General features: G+C 51.5%; 2 protein-coding genes and 1 long non-coding RNA gene across 5 annotated transcripts; 1 reads left to right on the top strand and 2 right to left on the bottom strand.

Moving 5' to 3' along the window:
* Positions 1-26: 26 nt before the first annotated feature.
* On the bottom strand, positions 27-4,074 carry LOC105699095. 3 transcript variants are annotated; one of them, XM_012423819.2, is made up of 8 exons: positions 4,027-4,074; positions 3,096-3,218; positions 1,503-1,700; positions 1,276-1,392; positions 966-1,182; positions 544-784; positions 269-465; positions 27-196 (listed from the first exon to the last, which is right to left on the bottom strand). In XM_012423819.2, exons 2-8 carry the CDS (start codon positions 3,207-3,209, stop codon positions 72-74), a joined length of 1,209 nt encoding a protein of 402 aa, XP_012279242.1. In that variant the 5' UTR covers positions 3,210-3,218; positions 4,027-4,074; the 3' UTR covers positions 27-71. The 3 variants fall into 3 exon arrangements, with proteins under 3 accessions (XP_012279242.1, XP_012279244.1, XP_012279243.1); XM_012423821.2 differs by lacking the exon at positions 4,027-4,074 and adding an exon at positions 3,861-3,979; XM_012423820.2 differs by lacking the exon at positions 4,027-4,074 and adding an exon at positions 3,299-3,829.
* A 1,651-nt stretch (positions 4,075-5,725) lies between these two features.
* Positions 5,726-6,456, bottom strand: LOC105699058. The gene is made up of 3 exons (XR_001103982.2): positions 6,370-6,456; positions 5,933-6,313; positions 5,726-5,860 (listed from the first exon to the last, which is right to left on the bottom strand). It is a non-coding gene; the product is annotated as an uncharacterized LOC105699058 (long non-coding RNA).
* A 2,883-nt stretch (positions 6,457-9,339) lies between these two features.
* Positions 9,340-15,374, top strand: LOC105699049 (SCY1-like protein 2). The gene is made up of 17 exons (XM_023433895.1): positions 9,340-9,717; positions 9,932-10,066; positions 10,137-10,382; positions 10,464-10,584; positions 10,696-10,791; positions 10,857-10,999; positions 11,081-11,211; positions 11,290-11,404; positions 11,478-11,623; positions 11,710-11,866; positions 11,964-12,201; positions 12,309-12,477; positions 12,555-12,736; positions 12,808-12,864; positions 12,935-13,182; positions 13,257-13,510; positions 13,915-15,374. The coding sequence occupies exons 1-16, from the start codon at positions 9,571-9,573 to the stop codon at positions 13,494-13,496; spliced, it is 2,571 nt and encodes an 856-aa protein (XP_023289663.1). The 5' UTR covers positions 9,340-9,570; the 3' UTR covers positions 13,497-13,510; positions 13,915-15,374.
* Positions 15,375-18,557: the final 3,183 nt, after the last annotated feature.

Below are 18,557 nucleotides of genomic sequence, written 5' to 3'. Positions count from 1 at the left end.
TCCCACGTGAGTCAAGAGTCCGAACACTTGATACAAGCTTCCAATCTTCACATAGACTTTCGTAACATCCTTTACAAATTTTTTAGACACGCGGAAGTATCATCTTTGAGTAGCAGAGGCAACACCACCACGGGTTCATTGCAGCTAGGGACGTCCATGTAGATCGACCAGGTCTTGCCGATGCAGTCAAAAATTCCTTGAACAGAGAAAAACACATTTACCATTGACTTTGAATTAGTGGATTGCAAATTAATGCAACGGTACATACCCACTGCGATAGTTTTCACGTAATCATCCGGTTGAATCTCTTGGAAGACCCTGAACTTGTCGTCCGTCTGGTCGCTCAGAATATTAATGACATCCTCTCTTGACTTGGGCAGGGAGTGTCGACAAATCGCGGCCATCCTCCACACGCTGCTATCTATTATCAAGCCGTCCACCTCGGGCACCTGGAGTCTCAAGTACCTGAAGAAGAAATACTCCAATGCAGAAGAAACGCCCGAAATCGCGCTAGACAAGCAGCGAAGCACCTCGAAGACCTACTTGTTGCAATGGAATAAATTTTCTCCAGGTTTCGCCGTGAGGATGTCAAGTCGAGACTGACTGGCCTCCTCCTCGGGGGGTCCTACCTCAATGTTATGGAACAACCTGTCGCCCTCCTGGTACAAGAAGGTCAGGTTCACGGAAAACCCTTCGGCAGCCCCGCAACCGTCATTCCTGAGAGTTTCCTGAGCCTGCTCGAAATTCTCCACTCCGAGAAGCGACCTGGCCAGAAAGTACCTAACTGCAACAGGACAGAACCACCTGTTGAGGCCATCGAGTTTTTTTTTCCCCCCCATAACGCGCTTACTTAAATTGGAACACATTCCCTTAAACCTAATTGCACCTCTCTTGCGCGGATTTGCAATATTCATGAACTCTTACTTTTATTCGAATTAACGCTCGTAGAAAAATTTCAGACTCACGTGTTTTGCCGGACCTCAGCCTCCTGGCGCTGAGGGTATTGATGGTGTACACCAGGCCGTGGTGGTTGTACCCCATGGTGTATCCCGGCAAGAATCCCGCGTAGCTGAGGGACGTGAACTTCTCCTCCCTGAGACCATCCTCTACGACGTGGGCACTTACCAAGTACCAATGGTTCAGGACAGACGTGTAGGCGTCTTCGTTGTGGCCCAGGATCTCCTGAAAACCGTACGTCAATCGTTACTTTCAATTCCATCTCACACCCGATACTCCTTGGAAGCATCTTCCAGGCCGATAACGTCCTCTGCCGACCTGGCCGGGCTCGTTGCAGACTACGGAAGAGCATCCACCCGAGTCCGGCTTCTTCTCGTCGGTGTTCCCCGTCTCCAGGGCGTTTGGCAAGACGTCGTCCAAGTGCATCAGAAAGAGCTGTAATCATCGATCGGCTGGCTAGAGTACGCTTATATCTATGTTATAAGTTATTACAAATTATATATATATATATATATATATATATTCATTTAATTCAGAAACGACACCTTGTGGAAGGGAACCTTTGCTCCGTCTGCCGTGCCCTGGAGCTCTCGGACATACTGCGGGAACTGCCTCGTGACGGACTCCAACGTCTCTTCGTAGATGCGGCGACCCTCCTCCGTCTCGTAGAGCGGAAGGTACGTCTCCTTCAGGGGCCTGTACTCATCGACGTGCTCCTGGATCATCCCGGAGAACGTGTAGCCCTGGAACGAGCATGCAGGATCAACCTATTGTTATTTCACCTCGAGATCGAGGTGCACCTTTTACTCCTGACCTACAACTCGGACAGCATCCCCGAAGAAGGGGGCGCACGCCCATGCCGGCATTCCTGCGGGTAATGATTCTTGTCGGGAACATATCGCGAAACGAGCCAGAAAATGCGCACCAAGCCTGCCCGATCGCATTAGCCTCGCGAGTTACGGCGATTCGCAACTCCGGCCTGTTTAACAACTTCTGATACTTGTATCTGCGTTATCGCTTGTCAAGAGTACACCCCGAAAATCCACCGAAATAGCAGCACACCTTCAAGGTCTCCAGGGATTTTTTGGAGATAAGGAGAACTAGGTGACTCTTTTGGAAAAAAAAAAATTCACTCAGAGTGACTGCTAAATCCCGCTATCTGGTTACGCAAAGATACATGGCGGCGAACTCGATCGCGGGCTTTCGCAAGCCTTTCAAAAGCATATCATATATCGCCGATCTCTCGTTAACTTCTCGTTATAATAAGTCTCCGAGCGTTATCCGCTCGCGGCCACGATCGAGGGATCGCTTCTTCATGAACTATTAATTAGCCGAGCGGGGAGAGGGGATCTTGACAGAACGCGCATTGCCGTAAGCGTTATCCGGTTACGTAAAAAGACGGACAAAAAAAAAGAGTAGGAAAAAGAAGGTAGGGAGAGATCGATTGCGGATTTTCCGATCAAGAGCGACCTGGGAATTTTATGTCGAGCGATGTATCGGACACTTGCCTTCTCCCGAGCGACTCGGTTCCGTTTTTTCCTCTTCTTCTTCTTCTTTTCGATTCCATTCACCGAGCCCATTAGCAAACAACGTTGTATCGGTCCTAATCAATAGGCGATCCTCGCGGTAAACCTGCGGAATCCGCGGATCGGTAGGCGGTCTTTACGCAATCGATGTTGTCACCGATCGCGCCGATAAAGGATTTCCGCGCTACGATCGCCGACTTTTGGAATCGATTACCTCGGATTGGCGAGTCGAATAATCCCGCCGGCGAGAACGGAATGGGAATTTAATTCCCGGAGCGCTAATCGTCGCACGGTTTTAGCCGGCTCTTTAAATTAAATTGGCGCGAATTAAGAGCCTAGATTGCGTGACTCCTGGACGGCCGATCGAGGTTCGATAGGTTGGTCTTTTTGCATAACCGCTGGTTCGCATGAATGTGCAAGCGGCTTTTTTTTTTTTTAATCGGTGTTATCTCGCGTTTCCCGGTTAAGAATTAGCTTATGTAAGGAAATGCAAACAAATGGGCAAGCCCGTGCGTGGGAGGCGAAAAACAGAGCCGCGGGGGGGAGGCTTCGATAGATCCGATCGGACCGATCGGGAATCGATGTCGTTGGCGAGATCGGTGCGATACTTACGACGTCGAAGCCGACCTCGTAGTGGGTGCCGCGCGTATGCAAAATGGGCACGGCACTTCGTCGCACGGTTTTCTCCTCCAGGAGGGGCCCGTCGATCGTCCTCGGCGACGCCATTGGCACCCGCTGAAACCACACGCGGCGACCTCTCATTTTTCGTTTGCTTCTCCTCTCTTCCCCTTTTTATCCTATTATTAATTTTGTACTTTCTATGTCACGCTTTGAACACGGCCGGTGTCACGACTGCGGCCCCTCGCTCGGTGCGACTGCCGATTTGCGGAACTCCTAGGAACTGGACTAGCCGCTACGATAAGATGCTCTCGGGATTCGCGATAACGCATCGGATGCATCGAACTCTCCTCCTGATCTAGATCCAGTTTAAAGGGGCCGCCGACTCGGCGAAACGCGGCCTCCTTATCGGGGGGCCTTATCTACTCGCGCTTTTTGACTTGCGGCGTCTAGAAACCGCGACGGAAACGGAGCCGGTCCTGCGGTCGAGGAACACGGTCCGACAGAACCGGTGGCGGAGGCCGAGGCGATCGATCGCTCTTCCGTGCCTTTCAATTATTGATACGGACTGTGCGATGCTAAATGGGACGATTAACGTTCGATCGGGTGTGTTAAGTGTCACGCTAGGAGAAACCGGTCACCCAGGACTCCTCTCACCCTCGCTCGGGAGGGAAAGTAGGAAACATTGATATGGTACTTTCGTATCTTGAAAATAGAAAAGGAGGGGAATAAAAAAAAAAGAGAAACATAAATGGGTACCCTCGCGCCCAGAAAATCGGCGGATTTAAATTGACGGAGCCACTCGCGGTGTAAAGTTCCCCGTTGTCTGGCGGTGTTTGTAAAATTGACGAATTTAGTGGTCGGAGGATTGAACAATTGTCAGGATATTGGGTACCACTTCTGGTGCCATGCCGCGGGTATCTACCTATGTGACTATTATCTCCTGGCGAGTACCACGCGAGACTGACCGAGTCTAAGACTAGACAACACCTCTTATCGGCTTGGTCTCTCTGCTATAGCTTCGCTGTTACGTAAAAAATTGCATTACGCGCACGTGAACAGATCGAGCGCGGCCGCGCTTGCGACCTCGAGGGGGACCGGCGACAATCTCGCGATCGCGACTTTTTCGAGTCGATCGGTGACTTGGGGGGGGTCCGGTCGAGATAGGTCGAGATTTTTCTCCCAAAGGTGTAGCGAGTCACCGGGCCTCGGCTGACCCAAGCCCTGCCTTTTCCCCTGGAGATCTCCGCGGCTGACGCGTCGCCTACCGCATCTCCTTCCGCGGAAGCGCCTCGATAAATCCCGTCTTCCCATGTATAAGATTTCTTTTTCTCAAGTTAAATGGGAAACTTAATGTTAAAAGACGAAATGATCTCTTTCTCTCTCAAGAAGCGGAGGCTCGCCAGTTTTCCTTCTGGAGAGAGCGCCTCGGTGGAGCGCGTCTCCCTATACACTTGAGTTTTATTTTTTAAGTAAAGGAAATTAATGTAAAACGACGCAATAGTCCGTTTCCAGGAGTGGAGGCGGACGCGGATTTCTTCTGGAGAGAGCGCCTCGATGGAGCGTGTCTTCCTATATATTGGATTTTTTATTATTATTCTTTTTTTGTTGTTTTTTTTTTTTCTTACAAGTAAAAGTGGAGATTTATATAAAACGACGTCTGCTTCCAGGGGTGGAGGCGAAGGCCGTTTCCTTCTGGAGCTAGGATGCTGGTGTACAAGGTCGGAGTGCGTCGAAATAACTCGAGAATTTCTAAGAATTGAGAAAGAGAGGATATTCTAAGGTAATTGGAGTCTTTCTTCCAGGCTATAAAAAAGGGAATATCGGGAAGACGATCTCTGTGAGCGGGCCCACCTGCACTCGGCAGCCAGAAATGACATTGGCCTCGTTGGATGGCCTTTGACTGAAAAGGGATGCCCGCGGCCGAGGAGACAATCGCGCGATTTGCGAGAAAATTGGCTCGCTAATCGCCGCTTATTGCCTAATTCGACCACAGAATGTGGCGTCGATGGACGGGGCACACTCTTATCGGATTCTCATTGCAGAGAACGCACACGGCTTCGTCAGCTGTTCGATCGGATGAGTTTAACCAGATTGAAGACTGTCGTGGCAGGCTTCCCGGAACGATTTTGTGCTTAGGTCGCACCTGAAACTCGACAAGGTCGGCAAAGCCTTGCGAATATTCTACAAGCTGCACAGCAAAGGACTTCGGCCATGTCGAGGAATCGATTTTCAGAGATCCCAGTTCCTCGGGATTCGGTTGAGACAGGACGACGCGGATGTGGTAATTCAGCGGACGCTGAGTAATTTGCGGATTATATATTTTAATGTTATTCCACACAGGTAGTAGGGAGAAAGTCTAATCGTTATAAAATACCGTGGAATTAATGAAATGTCTAAGAGTTCAGGTCCACCTCGATGTGCACTTCCCCAATTACGGCCGTGTTGCAGAATCTCCTCGAATGCGTGGAATGCTCGGCTGTATTCGCAAGAATCCGCAAAAAAAAGATCTCGCCGGTTTGGTGCTCTTGATTTATCTCTAACACTGCGGGTATTGGCAATGCCACGGTCTTAAATTAAATAAATCACATATTTACAGCGATAGCGAGTTGTTCGGAATTAAATAACGAGAGATATAATAATTATAGCAGGAAGAAAGAAGTGGATATGATTTCCTGGTGATGAGAGAGCCAACTGACGTGTGAAGACAGCCTTCATGGTTGCGGAGGACCTCTTTCTCACAGTTAATGTATCGATAACTGAAAAAAGAATGAGGTAATTTAACCTTCTATTTTCGTTCCCATACTGATTTTCCACAGAGTTTGTCTGACCTTTATACATATATGTCAGATGGTGACGACTGGTGAAAAGTGGCAACCAATCGGAATATACGAGTGGCTCCTGCAATCCTGGTTCCGAGGGGTGACAACTACTTTCCAGCAAGGATTCTCTCCGGGTATGAATTGGTTTCATTGAGTGTCCTTTTTTGAAGACGTATGCATAAATAATTTTCTTCCCATCGTACTCTGCTGGACGGTAACCCAGTTTTTGGCAAGGTGTAACTGGTGTTCTTCCAACTCCGTTCCATACCAATACCGAACCCGATAGCCTGTCTCCAAACCATGGACGATAGAGAGATATATGACTCACTCCACTTAACTGTCGATTCACCAACCTGTTCAGTCGCCAGACTCATGTAACGTTCCTAAGGACTGAAAAAATCAGATAAGTAAATGTAGCACTTAGAGTTCGATTACTAGATACTTACTTTAAAACTGGAAGTACTCATTCTATAATTAATAAATCATGGTTTCAGGTGAGCGGCCACGAAAACAGAAGCAAAAGAGAGTCGTCTAGACATCCTGACAGAAGAGTGAGGTTAGGTCCGAAGAGGTTAGGCATCCCGAAAAAATTAGCTGCTGCACCGAGATGAAACCATGAATTTACCCGAAGCTCGTAATATGGAAATCGTCTTCCCTGCGGCCTCATACGACCTTATAAGTGCAATTACGTGTAGCAAAGTTGTATACAATTACGCTAACGCGTTATACTGCCACGCCTCCACTCTCCCGAGTGAATTTAAACGCCGGACGAGAACCGCCTCGACCGCTCGACTCCAACTTCACTCGGTTCGGTTTGAGGGGGACAAAACTATACTCGATACAGATATACGACTCTATGGCATCGAGTTCTCCTAATGAGTATCTTTTCCTGAATGTTTTTTAAATCGATTACCGTAGTTCCATGCTTTTAGGAAAATTCATGCCCGAGGTAATTTAATTAACGCGGATGAGTCAGCCAGTTTGTCCAAGATGGCGGACTCGTCATTAGGACCGGCTAGCTAGCGTTAGCGTTTCTACTCCGTATCTCGGTAACTTGCCCCTTGCCGATCGCGTGCGGTAACATTAAAACACCATGAATTATTTATTAATCGGCACGTTTATTCGAGGTGATCGCCTCTCTCGGGCGGTAATTTTCGCGAAGGAATTTCCCGGTTCGACGACCAGGCGGATTCGACGTTTAACCCTTAATCCGTCATCGCTCCGTGTTGCAGAAAAAGAAGCCATCGGGCCGGATAGAGGCAAGGTTCAAAAGAAACATATCTGCGTCACACCTCGCCGAGTTAACGAGGGCCGTTGGGTGGCAATTATCGAGGCGATATTACGCAGCGTACGCGACCACTGCAATTACCCGGCTGGACACGCGGCTCGAAGAAGACACCTGGAGGAGGAAACTCACGCGTTTCGTTTACCGCCTATCTATCAATTTGCATAAGCCAAAGCGATACGAAGCGAGGCTAAGCGTTACGTTATTCCTGTATCGGCGCTTTGTCGCAGAAACGAGGGCCATCGGTCTTGGTGTTAAAAGAAATGTCACCTTTTACAAGACGAAGGCCGATTCCGCTCGTAGCCAGTTAGTCGGTAGTTAAATACCAGTTAGTCGGTAGTTAATAGTAAGTTAATCGCCGTTTCGTCGGCGCTTCGTGGACGACGGCGCCGGGACGCGCCGCCAGAGCGTCCCTACCGTCGACGTACTCGGGCAAAATGGCGGCGGGTCGCGCAGTGGGCCAAGGGCGCTCGGCCATGACCCGCGAGGCGTATAAGCGGGGAATTAGGGAAATCGGGGAGCCGAACCTCGAGCGGCCTCGGTATTGATGCAGGCGGAGGCGGCGGGCACCCACCAAGCCGCCCCTTGCCGAAGTTACCTGCAGCCCAGACCTAGAATATACCCAGGCAGGCCTATACCCTGGCCAAGCTGGGCGCAGGCGCACTCGGCCGATCCTTCCCTGGGGAGGGAGAAGCTCGTCCTGTTTACAGGATAACGGGATCCTCAGTCAGTGTCGCGATATAGCCCGGCGCCGAAGGACCGCGCCGGCCGCGTCGGTCGCCCCGAGATGTGGCCTTAGTGCGCCGAGGAACGCCACGACACCTCGTCCGGCAACAGGTGAGAGAAAGGGAGAAAGAGCGAGGCGGCCGCGTATGCGTGCACGTAGCTCTGGGGTAGATGTACGCAGGTCTACGCGGGGTGACGCCGGAGAGAGGTGGCTCGATCGAGCGTGCACCTTCGCCCCTTCGGCGACGGCCAATGACGAATTGCCGCCCGGGCGGACCGAACGCTCCTCTGGACGGGACCTCCGATTTCGCCCTCGCCACGCTCCGCGTCTACCCCTACGCGAGGTTCCGCAATGCCGAACCGAGACGACGCCTCCTTCGTCCGATGCGATTTCAGGAGAATAATCGGACGAGGGGATGAAAAAGATAGCGAGGTCGCCTCCTTCCGGGCAGGACATCGCGGAAATTCGGTGTTAAAAGGGAAACGTCTCGAACGTGGGAGGGGTCCTTTCGTTTCGAAATACCCTCAAAGGGATCCGCGAGGGGGGCGAATCGCGGCGTGGGCAGACCGAGAGGGGGCGGCGGGGTCGAAGGTCGACCCTCCTTCCGTCGGGACGCCGAAGGAATTCCAACCTCGCGAGGCTCGCCGGGTTATTGCGGAGCCCTGGAAAAGAGTAGCTCGAAGGAAACGAGGAATTATTCCTCGGGGAATGCTGGAATTTAATAAAGCCGCGGGGGGGAGGGGGAGGGGGGCGTCTTCCCCCAACTCGAGACTGGTCCTTCGCGCCGAGGCGTCGCGACGGCGAAAGGATCCCTCCCTCTCTCTCCCTCTCTCTCTCTCTTCCTTAAAGACGCCGAGAGAGTTCCGGGCGCTCGCGGCGCTCGCGAAGGTCGTCCCCGGGCGGCGCGTCGCGACGCCTCGCGGGGGGTGGGCGGTGAAGACGGAAGCGAGAGGGAGAGAGAGAGGAAACGGGTTCCCATCGAGGACCGCATTTCCTCCCCTTCCGAGGCTCTGGCTCGAGGACATTTTTATCATTACTGTTATTATGACTACTATCGAACAGATAGCTCGACCGATATCGGCCCCGCTCTGCACACTCGTAAAACCACCCGAAGGACGCCGGAACGAGGACGATTCCATCGCGTCTACCTATTTATTGCCGTAATTCGAATCTGCGTAATCTTAAGGAAACGACGCCTCGTCTGACCGACCGCGCGCTTTCACTACTGGCGCCCCGGCTCTCGGCGCTACTCTTGGCTGGTCATTATTGCTAGTTACTACTTGGATTTTTTGCGATAACTCGGCTGACCATCCTCGCGCGTTGCTATTTGTACTTTTGCGGTTAACCATACGCTTCACTAGTTTAATTTTTGCGATAACCTCGGCTGATTGTACTCACGAGATACTGTTTGGATTTTTGCGATGAGTCGATTGACAATACTCGCGCGTTGATATTCCGATTTTGGCGATTCTTGGCTAATCGTATTTGCGCGTACCATCGACGAGCACTACCACTTGTTATCGCCGGTAACTTGATCTCTTGAATTTTGCAGGTCGACGATTGATGGAATAGGAGGAAAAGAGACGGGCTCTTGGCCGCAGGACACCGGGGGAGAGAGAGAGTGTGCGGGGGACCATGTTCAAGTTCAAGAGCAGCAACACGCCGAACGTCCTCGGCTCGAACCCGATCTGGCACCACTTCGAGATCGGCAATCAGACGGCCACGGCCGGACCGGAGCACGTATGGAAGATCCTCGGGGCATATCGCAACAGCGATGGAAAGGTGCCTCCGATTTTCCTTTTGCCCCTCTTCTTGAGAGGTCTAGATGCGATCGCTTTTCGACTTCCTTTTATTTCCTTCTACGAGGGAAAAAAAGGTGGAGAAAAAGCCGATGAAGGAAAACCGCGAGGGATTATGAAAGACTCGATGCAGAGTCCAGGTCGCTAGTCATGGCCTTTCTTGAACAGGTTCACGGCGGGTATTTACGTTATTTCAGGAGGTCTCCATTTTCCTATTCGAGAAGCGCTCCGTAGAGAAGCTGCATAAACCGAAGCGCAAGGAGATGGTCACCGAGATGCTGAAGGCCAGCGTGTACCAGCTCGAGCGCTTCCGGCACCCAAAGATGCTGCAGGTGGGAAGGAGTCCTGGCAAAAGAAAAGGAAACCCGAGGCGAGTCGCGCCTTACCTACATTTTCCTCCAGGTGGTCCACAAACTGGAGGAGTGCTCCGAGACCTTGGCCTTCGCCTCGGAGCCGGTCCTCGCCAGCTTGGGGAACGTTTTAGCCTTCGAGGAGCAGCGAGCGAACGCCATGACGCAGAATTCCGCGTCGGCGGCCACGACGACGTCGGCGTCCTCCCAACAGAGTGGACAACCACCGGGACATCGGCCCGTCTACGCCAAGGAGTACGACATGCTAGACATTGAGATCAAATACGGCCTAGTTCAGGTAGTCTCTTCAAGGATTGATCCGAGTAAAATGGAGGTCCCAGGTTTCACCGTTTTTATTATTTCCAATCGCCTTTCCTAGATCACCGAGGCGCTGTCCTTCCTCCACTACACTTGCCACACGCTCCACAGGAACGTCTGTCCAAGTAGCGTCATCATCACGAAGAGGGGGACCTGGAAGCTGTGTGGCCTCGAATTCGTCGGTGAGCCACCGATGTACGATACATCGGTCTTGCTTCCCTAACTTCCGTTCGGGTTTTCAAACTTGATCGTGCACCTGGCCAGGGGTAATTAGTCGCGCTAATCGTTTCCAGAGCCCCTGAACCAGATCGACGGCCTACAACCCGTTCCCTGCCAACCCTGGTCCCACAAGCTGCCCAAGGTTGCCCAGCCGAACCTCGACTATATAGGTGAGTCCTCGAGGGAGTCCTCCCTAATGCGTCGGTTCGATCGTCCTTAACTCTCCTCCCGATAGCTCCAGAGGTGCAGGAGAAGAGCTGCAGCATCATGAGCGACATGTTCAGCTTGGGCATGCTCATTTGCGCCATATTCAATCAGGGTCGTCCCCTGATCCAAGCTAACCACAGTTGCTCGACCTACCTTAAACAAATGGGAGGCGTAAGTGTGTCCTCGAGTTAGGGCGGTTTATGGAGGGTCTTTACATGTATACGTGTATGTATTGTTTGTTTCTTGTAACAGCTAAATGACCAAGTACACAACATATTACCTCGTATCCCGGTTCACCTGCAAAACACCGTCTCCAAGCTGCTCCAGAGGGATCCTCAGCATCGGCTCACCGCGCAAGCTCTTTCCTCGTTCTCTTACTTCAAGTAAACGAATTAAACTCTCTCCCCCCGGCGAAAGGTTAAGGTTAATCCCTCGGGTAAATTTGTCGCATTGATTTTCAGCGATCCCGCGGTCCACGCGCTGCAGTTCCTCGACGTCATTAATATCAAGAACCAGAGCCAGAAGGCTCACTTCTACAAGAACACCTTGAAGGAGGTCCTGCCCTACATTCCTCGGGTAGGGATCCCTTTTTCGACCTCGACCTCCTATCTCTTCCTCCGGGTACCTTGCTTTCACTCTCAACTTGCAGAAACTGTGGTACCAACACGTGTGGCCTTACCTGCAAACGGAATCCGAGTCCCAGGAAGTCCTCGTCGCCGTGCTCCAGCCGATGCTTTACATCATCCAGAACAGCAGCATCGAGGAGTACGAGAGCATCATCCTGCCGAATTTTAGGTAGAGGACGAAAGGATCCTAGATATCCACTCGAGATCCGCGAATCCCTTCGACCTTCATTTTCCTTTCGCGTTATATTATATCAGCAGGAACGTCCTCTCGGCGCCGAAATCCGTCCAGGCGACGGTCACCCTTCTGGAGAACCTCCACATCATTTTGGAGAAGACCCCTCGAGAGGACGTCAGGACGGAGGTCCTGCCGATGCTGTATTCCTCGTTCGAGAGCCCGATGATCCAGGTCCAGGTCGGTCTCTGAAATTGAAAACGTGAAGACTAGAATTATTATTATCGAGTGCTAGGTTTATACAAAGGGAACGCTTCGGTTTTCTATTTTTTTTTAGACCGCGGCCTTGGTGGCGGTGTCCAACGTGACGAAGTACCTCGACGACGTAGCGATCCGCAAGATAGTCCTGCCGAAGCTGAAGATCGCCTTCGAGAACTCGACCGACATGCGCATCCTGATGAACGTCCTCTCCTGCATTCTGGACTGCCTGGACAAGCAACAGATCATCGACGAGGTACTGCCACTTATGTGGAACGTCAAGCTCCAGGATCCCGAGATCATCATTCGGGTTGTAAGTAAGTGGCGAATCGCTCTCAAGGGACCAGGCCAGGATTCCCAACCTCGCGGATTTCGCGGACCTCGAAGAGCGCCTCGTCGAACGAATCCTCTACTTCTCTTGCAGATATTTACAGGCTGATGTTGAGCGACAAGAAGTACGGGCTGTCCGTCCACTTGATAGCGACGCGCGTCATGCCCTCCCTCCTCCCCCAGACGGTGAACCCGGCGCTGAACTTGGAACAGTTCACTCTCCTGCTGGAGGTCCTTCAGGATATGCTGAATCACGTAGAAAGGTTTGTCCTCTCCTTGGCTCGGTACTCTCCGAGAAAAACGAGCGGCGTCTCTGACGGCGGTCTTTCTCTTACCGAAGAAACCAGCGGAACAAGCTGAAGTTGGACAAGCTGCCCCTGCCGAGCCCTGAGAGGCACAGGCCTCTGAGACATCAGTTCAGCACCGACAATATGCACGCGCCGACCTTCAACATCCCGAACCTGCGAGTGGAGAAGAGGAAGACCTCCTCCGCCGAGGACATGGCAAGGAAGAATTCGATCGGTAAGGAACATTAGGAAATGGATCGGATTCTTGAACAGAGTGGTGACCTCTCTTCCGCGTCTTTTCCTCAGGCTCCATGTCGATGACCGCCTCCGCCGAGAACATGAACAGGAAGAACTCGATGACCGGTAAGTAGCGTCTCTCCTCGCGGGCGTTGAAGTCTCCGGGAATACGGATGATGCCGGAGGTCGGTTTCAGGGATGCTGGGCGGTTGGTGGTTCGGCTCCTCATCCTCGGCCAACGACAGCAACTTCCTCCGGGTGGCGAACACCTTCACGAGTCGCCGGCTATCGGACAACACCTTGATGACCCCGAAGATCCGCATCGCACCGTCCTGTACCAGCTCTCCGGGCGGGACTCCGAGTGGAGGGCTGCCGATTCGCCGACACTCCAGCACCGGTCCTCAGGATCGCCGAGGTTCGAACGTGAACCTCTCCCCGCCAACTGTAAGTGGAAGAAATCAGGCTCCTCGGGTTTCTCTTAGAGGTGGGTTAACAAGGATGCTTCACCTTGATCGCAGAGCGGCGGCATGCCCATCACCAGCAGCAGCGTCCCGTACCTGCTGAGCTCAAGTATGAACAGTATTCGCGGGTCCCGGCGTCCCTCGGTCTCGTCGACGTCGTCCCAGCAGGGCACGGGCATCCTCCAGCAGTTTGGCTCCGGCATGGTAAGACAACTCCCCCCCATCTGCCTCAACCTCAATGGACCACCACCAACATTATCTCCATCACTCCAGCCATCGGGACAGCCTTCCCACTGACCCTTGGCCACAGCGTAAGGATCTCTACGTTCCTTTGCCGACCTTTTTCGTAGAAGTTGTCCCTAACTAGCCCCGGCCAAGTTTTGCCTCGACGAGTCGTCTCTGCCGAGCTTCTATCTCGCTCGCTCTCTCTTTCCGCTTCCGATGGCCTCTTCTTCGCCCACTGCCTCTGCGCGCGGTCTCCAAAATGGCCGCCGCGGTCCTCGCAAGGAGGAAAAGGAACCGTGCCGGGCCACGTTTTCCACGGACCAGCAACGGAGGCGGTGGCGATTTCATATATATATATACAATAATAGTTATATAGTACATATGTATATAATTACGTTTCTGCGGCTTTCTCTCGATTTTCGGAATCTCTCGAGCCTTCCAAGATGGCGCCGTACTAAGGCGGACCCCCCGCTCTGCTTGTCTTTTCCAGTACCAGCTATTCTCCGGACGATCGTAAGGACGCTATCTGGTTAGACGTCCCTAGAGCCGGGAAACCGGATCTTGGAGGCGCCTCGACGCCTCGACGATGCCTGTAAATTGGCCCGGCAAGCGCGCCAGGCGAAGACGGCGTCTTCGCCGCGAGAAGAGGAGGCCGGAAGTCGAGAATCGGAAGTCGGGGACCTTGTGAAAGTATACCGTACGTATTGTAGCGGCCGCTATTCCTTTATCGACGAGGCTCCCCGTGAGGTAAGAGAGACGCGGAATCGCTGACGGGAGAGACCTCGACGCCGCCGACGGCCATCTTGGATTAGGAGAGGGCCAAGGCTCGCGTTCGCAGTGGCGGCGAACAAAATTCAAACTGCTCTTGCAAGGACTTTCAGGACTTGGTCTCGACCTTGCAAAATGTCTAGGACCGAGATTAAGACCGGATGTACACGACCAAGGGCGGTTTTGCTCGTCGCTAGGTCGCGGTCGACGCGCGCCGACCTTATATGAGATTTACGTAATGTCGCGCCCTTCTGCACACCCTTTAAAGTCGATTCTCGTCTCGGATGTAGATTGGAATCCTTGTGTGACGACGCTAGCGGGCGGACCTCGCGAGGTCGTGGCCGGGCAAGGGGTGCACGGCGTCCTGTCAATTGTCGTAATCGTAATTATTGCACTAACAATCAACCACTTTGAGGGCTAGAGTCGTAGGGGTAAGTGCGACCGGACAAGCGGCGAGTCCTAAAGGTGCATCGCCTAATCGTGCCAAACCTATATTCTTCCGCTCGCCCTCTGCTCGCCCTCTGCTCGCCCCTGGTCTCCCCCTTCTTCGCCCTCTGGGAATTTCTCTCCCCACGGACTCTGCTTGGGTATATTTTTCACCTTGGCTCTCACCTCGACCGAACGCGGACACTTCCTATACTTAATTCCCTTTTTATCCCCGAAGAAGGCACAACTCCAATTACAAAGGTACAAAGAGGGGAAAGAGACGGATGGGACACAAGAGGAACGATATATTTAGCGTAATGGGAACGAGGTAGGTCGGGGTTAGAATGGGGGCATATTCATCGGAGGGTTCTGTTGAAATCACGCACAGATAAGGCATTACATCGCGATATGTCGGGAATATTAATCGAAACTGTTGATCGGTACTATATCGACGCGCGTCGCCTTCTACGGAATCCGAGGCGCGCATCCATTATTCAGAAATATTTTTCTACGCAACATATCCATGGACGAGAGGTTCCTTTTCGGGTGATAGATGGGCCTGATCGTGAAATAGCTGGACTACTGTGACACGTGTTAGCTGGTAAGATGTATACATAGAGATATATACGTGTATATGTATATATATATATATTGCAGATGACTCGTTTATAACGTCCTCCTAGTGCATCCTGCAATGAAACAAACGTTGTTCACGGTAAATGGAGAGTATATTTAAATATATGGCAGCTTAGGGGGGTTGCGGAATCTAGACTACCTTAGAATAGGCATTTCATTGTTGGAAGGAAACCCTTTACCTTTTTTGTTCGCGGCCTCGTGGGGGCGAAGAGAGGGGAAACGGGGGCGGAGACCGGATATATCATGCAGTATTATCTATCACTTTCGTGTTCTATTTTCTCTTCACTGTGATACTCCGATTTATATCCTGTCGATCGATGTTCTCGTTGATCTCGGTTTTCGTGTCGCAACCATATTGAGAACCTCGGCGCGAAAAAGCAGAGCGAGTTAATGGGAGAGATAATAAAAGAGATCGGGGGGAATGAGATACAGCCTTTTACCTTGGCAATCTGTAAATTAGATGACGCGTCACAACGTTGCTTTTTGTACCTGCAATATACAGACACATATATGATATACATACGTATGTAAGTACGGACTTACCGGCGTATCCGCGGGGGGGAGTCGGATGGGGAAAAGAGATTTATTTATTTATTCGGCCAATACGCGTGGATCCTTTCTGGAAGTCCTTAGAGGATGGGAAATCAATTCCTTGTGGTGGCCATGGCGAGTCCACGTAACTGTGTCCGGAATTTTCTCGACTATCTCGAATCCGAGAACGGCGAGCCAGCTTGCTACGGATTTCTCTGAGCGCGCAATGAGAGATTAAGGAAATACGTAAAGGAAGACTCGAAATTTCCTGGACCTCTCCCGAGGTCGAAAAAAAAAATAGAAGATATAGGGAAATGATGTTAGATATACGAATCACCGTCTCTGATGAAGGCAGGGAGGTCTTTCCCGTGTCCACGGCTTAAAGTCCCACATCCTATATTTTAATCGAGGAGTAGAAAAATCGGAGGACGCCACTTACACGATTGCCTGAAATAGTAAACGTGTGGTTATTGTTTCGCGCGAAGACTTACCTACATATACATAGAAAATTAAGTGTCCTTAAGATTACGAAGGTGGCCGGTGCGCTTAGGGAATCGATCACGGTGGTACCACGAAAGTCGGTAGGTAGGATATACATTCCCTCGTCTCTACGGAGTATATCGGCAAATTCCCGAGAATATGACAATCATGGACAATCATCGCGTGCTGGGCGCGATTCGAGATTAGCTGACCCGGGGACAATACCGTTCCAAATCGCGTTTCCGCCCGGGGGGCAGGACGCCATTTGCAACATCCGTTTCGTCGGGCTCTGAATTCGAAATAGAGAGCCTGTATCGGTCTATGCAAACTGCGAGTGGGATATTCGTATAGTAGATATTATTCCTCTTGTTCGTATTATCCCGTATCTCTTGCTTTTAACCGGGAATAATTAATGTCGCGTAAACGGTGCATATCACGCGAGAAGAAAGATGGCGGCGGGACGCGACCGGGGCTGATTCTTTTCCTCTTTTTTCGTTCTTACGGTCAACTTTTTAAGCTCCTTTCCCACGGACTCTCTAATTCGAAGGTCTGATTCGATCTTAAGCTTAGGTTACTTTGGTCCCCTCGCTGCCGACGCCTCGTTTCGTTGTCGGCCAGAACGGCGAACGGTCTCGCCTGTCGGGCGTCGACATCCCCGGCGCTGGCGAGCCTTTCTCCTTTGTCCTAAGGAAGAGTCGACTCGGTCTTAATGCGAGAGACAATCGATAAACGGGTCGCATGGATCCCCCTTCCTTGAAGGGATGGTGCCCCGAGGACATTCCCTTCGGGGAGGTCCTCGAGGTCGCCGCGAAAAGACGGGAGGTTCCTCCGAGCCGCTCTTGGCCGAGAATGTCCACGTGGTTTCGACACGGCAATCGGACGACCGGTCGGTCTTGCGTCCGAATTGCCTTAAAGCTAAGTAGTCGCTTAACTGTACACCTAGAATGCGTGAGAACGATCGTACTGGCCGTGGATCAATTTCCAATTCAACTCGAGAGAGACCTCGCGCGCCATTTTCGTTCGACTCGTTGACGCGGATTTTTCTCGGCGCATTCTACGTATACACCTTCGAGTTCGGTAAGCATATCCCGGAAGTGTGCAATTGCGTGTGCGTGTGCGTGTCTCGTGACACCCTTATAGACGTTTCCAAGAGGTCTTAGATGGGATTCGTGGGGAGCGTCGCTCCGGGTAGACCCTTGGACGTAGTGAATATTTTTAGACGATGTACGAGATCAAATAAACGTGTATCTATATTATTGTCATTGGACTTCTTGCGGGAGTCGCGCTCTTCTTCGCGGAGGTTCCTAAATGGTGGAGTAGGAAATGCCGAAGCGTCTTTGCCAGGGCCTCCACGTCGGGACGCTTACGAGGTGCATCCTTTTTACGCCTTTTTCTTCCGACCTAACGACGCGACTCCTCGTCAAGGTCCTTTTATCAAAGGGGAAAAGGTCCTTATCAGCGGCGCACCACCTGGGCACCTCCGCATTATGTCGTCCGGATATTCAGGACTTGCCGTACCGTTGAATACTCGATTTAACGTTGCTCGTTACCGGGGAGTCCTTTAGTTGAACCTCGCCACATTGTAGAGTTATCGAGCCCCGTGAAAACGACGGCGTTCGAGATTTTATGCCGCACTTGAGAGCTCGAAATATGACGCGGACTTTGCGAGGAAACTTATCCTGGCCCGTAATCTCGAGCTCTCGCGTCCTGTTGTTTTCTATCCGGTGCTTTTCGCCGACGTGTTTAGCTGGAAGTATGTCGGGAATCCGATTGGGATTGTAGTTACCGAGGGGAAAAAGATATGAAAGTCCGGCAGGAGGAACACACGCGACGTGGTACAAATAGACCCTAGTCCAACTCGTTGATGATCCGATACTGTACGTTTATATTTTATATTTATTTCATCGTGAACAAAATGAAAGAAGTATCTGTAAACGGTTACCGTACGGTCTAAACCCAATGCTCAATGAATTTTCCTCCACGAGGTCATGTGTTCAAGGTTTATTCTCTGTAAGGCCCCTAGGATTAGATGAGCATGCGGTCAAGTTTTTGGTCCAAATCATTTGAGGAATTAACGTCATTATATAAGTGTCTAATTCATGTATTAATTTTTAAGGTGCAATAAAAGTACTCTACAATGTCGATTGCGATGATTCTCGGGGTTGGTTGGGTAATTTAATCGATGTTGTCGGACGCATAAGGGTTTTTGAAAGTGGCGCCATTTGGACGCGATCGCGCTACCTGCCGCCGTGGGAAATCTCCCAACTCATCTCTGTTTGCAAGTACGTACAT

Source organism: Orussus abietinus, unplaced genomic scaffold (genome assembly GCF_000612105.2).
Source record: "Orussus abietinus isolate OABI.00-Male unplaced genomic scaffold, Oabi_2.0 scaffold3, whole genome shotgun sequence".
NCBI lineage: Eukaryota > Metazoa > Arthropoda > Insecta > Hymenoptera > Orussidae > Orussus > Orussus abietinus.
This window is presented reverse-complemented; position numbering and strand designations above follow the sequence as displayed.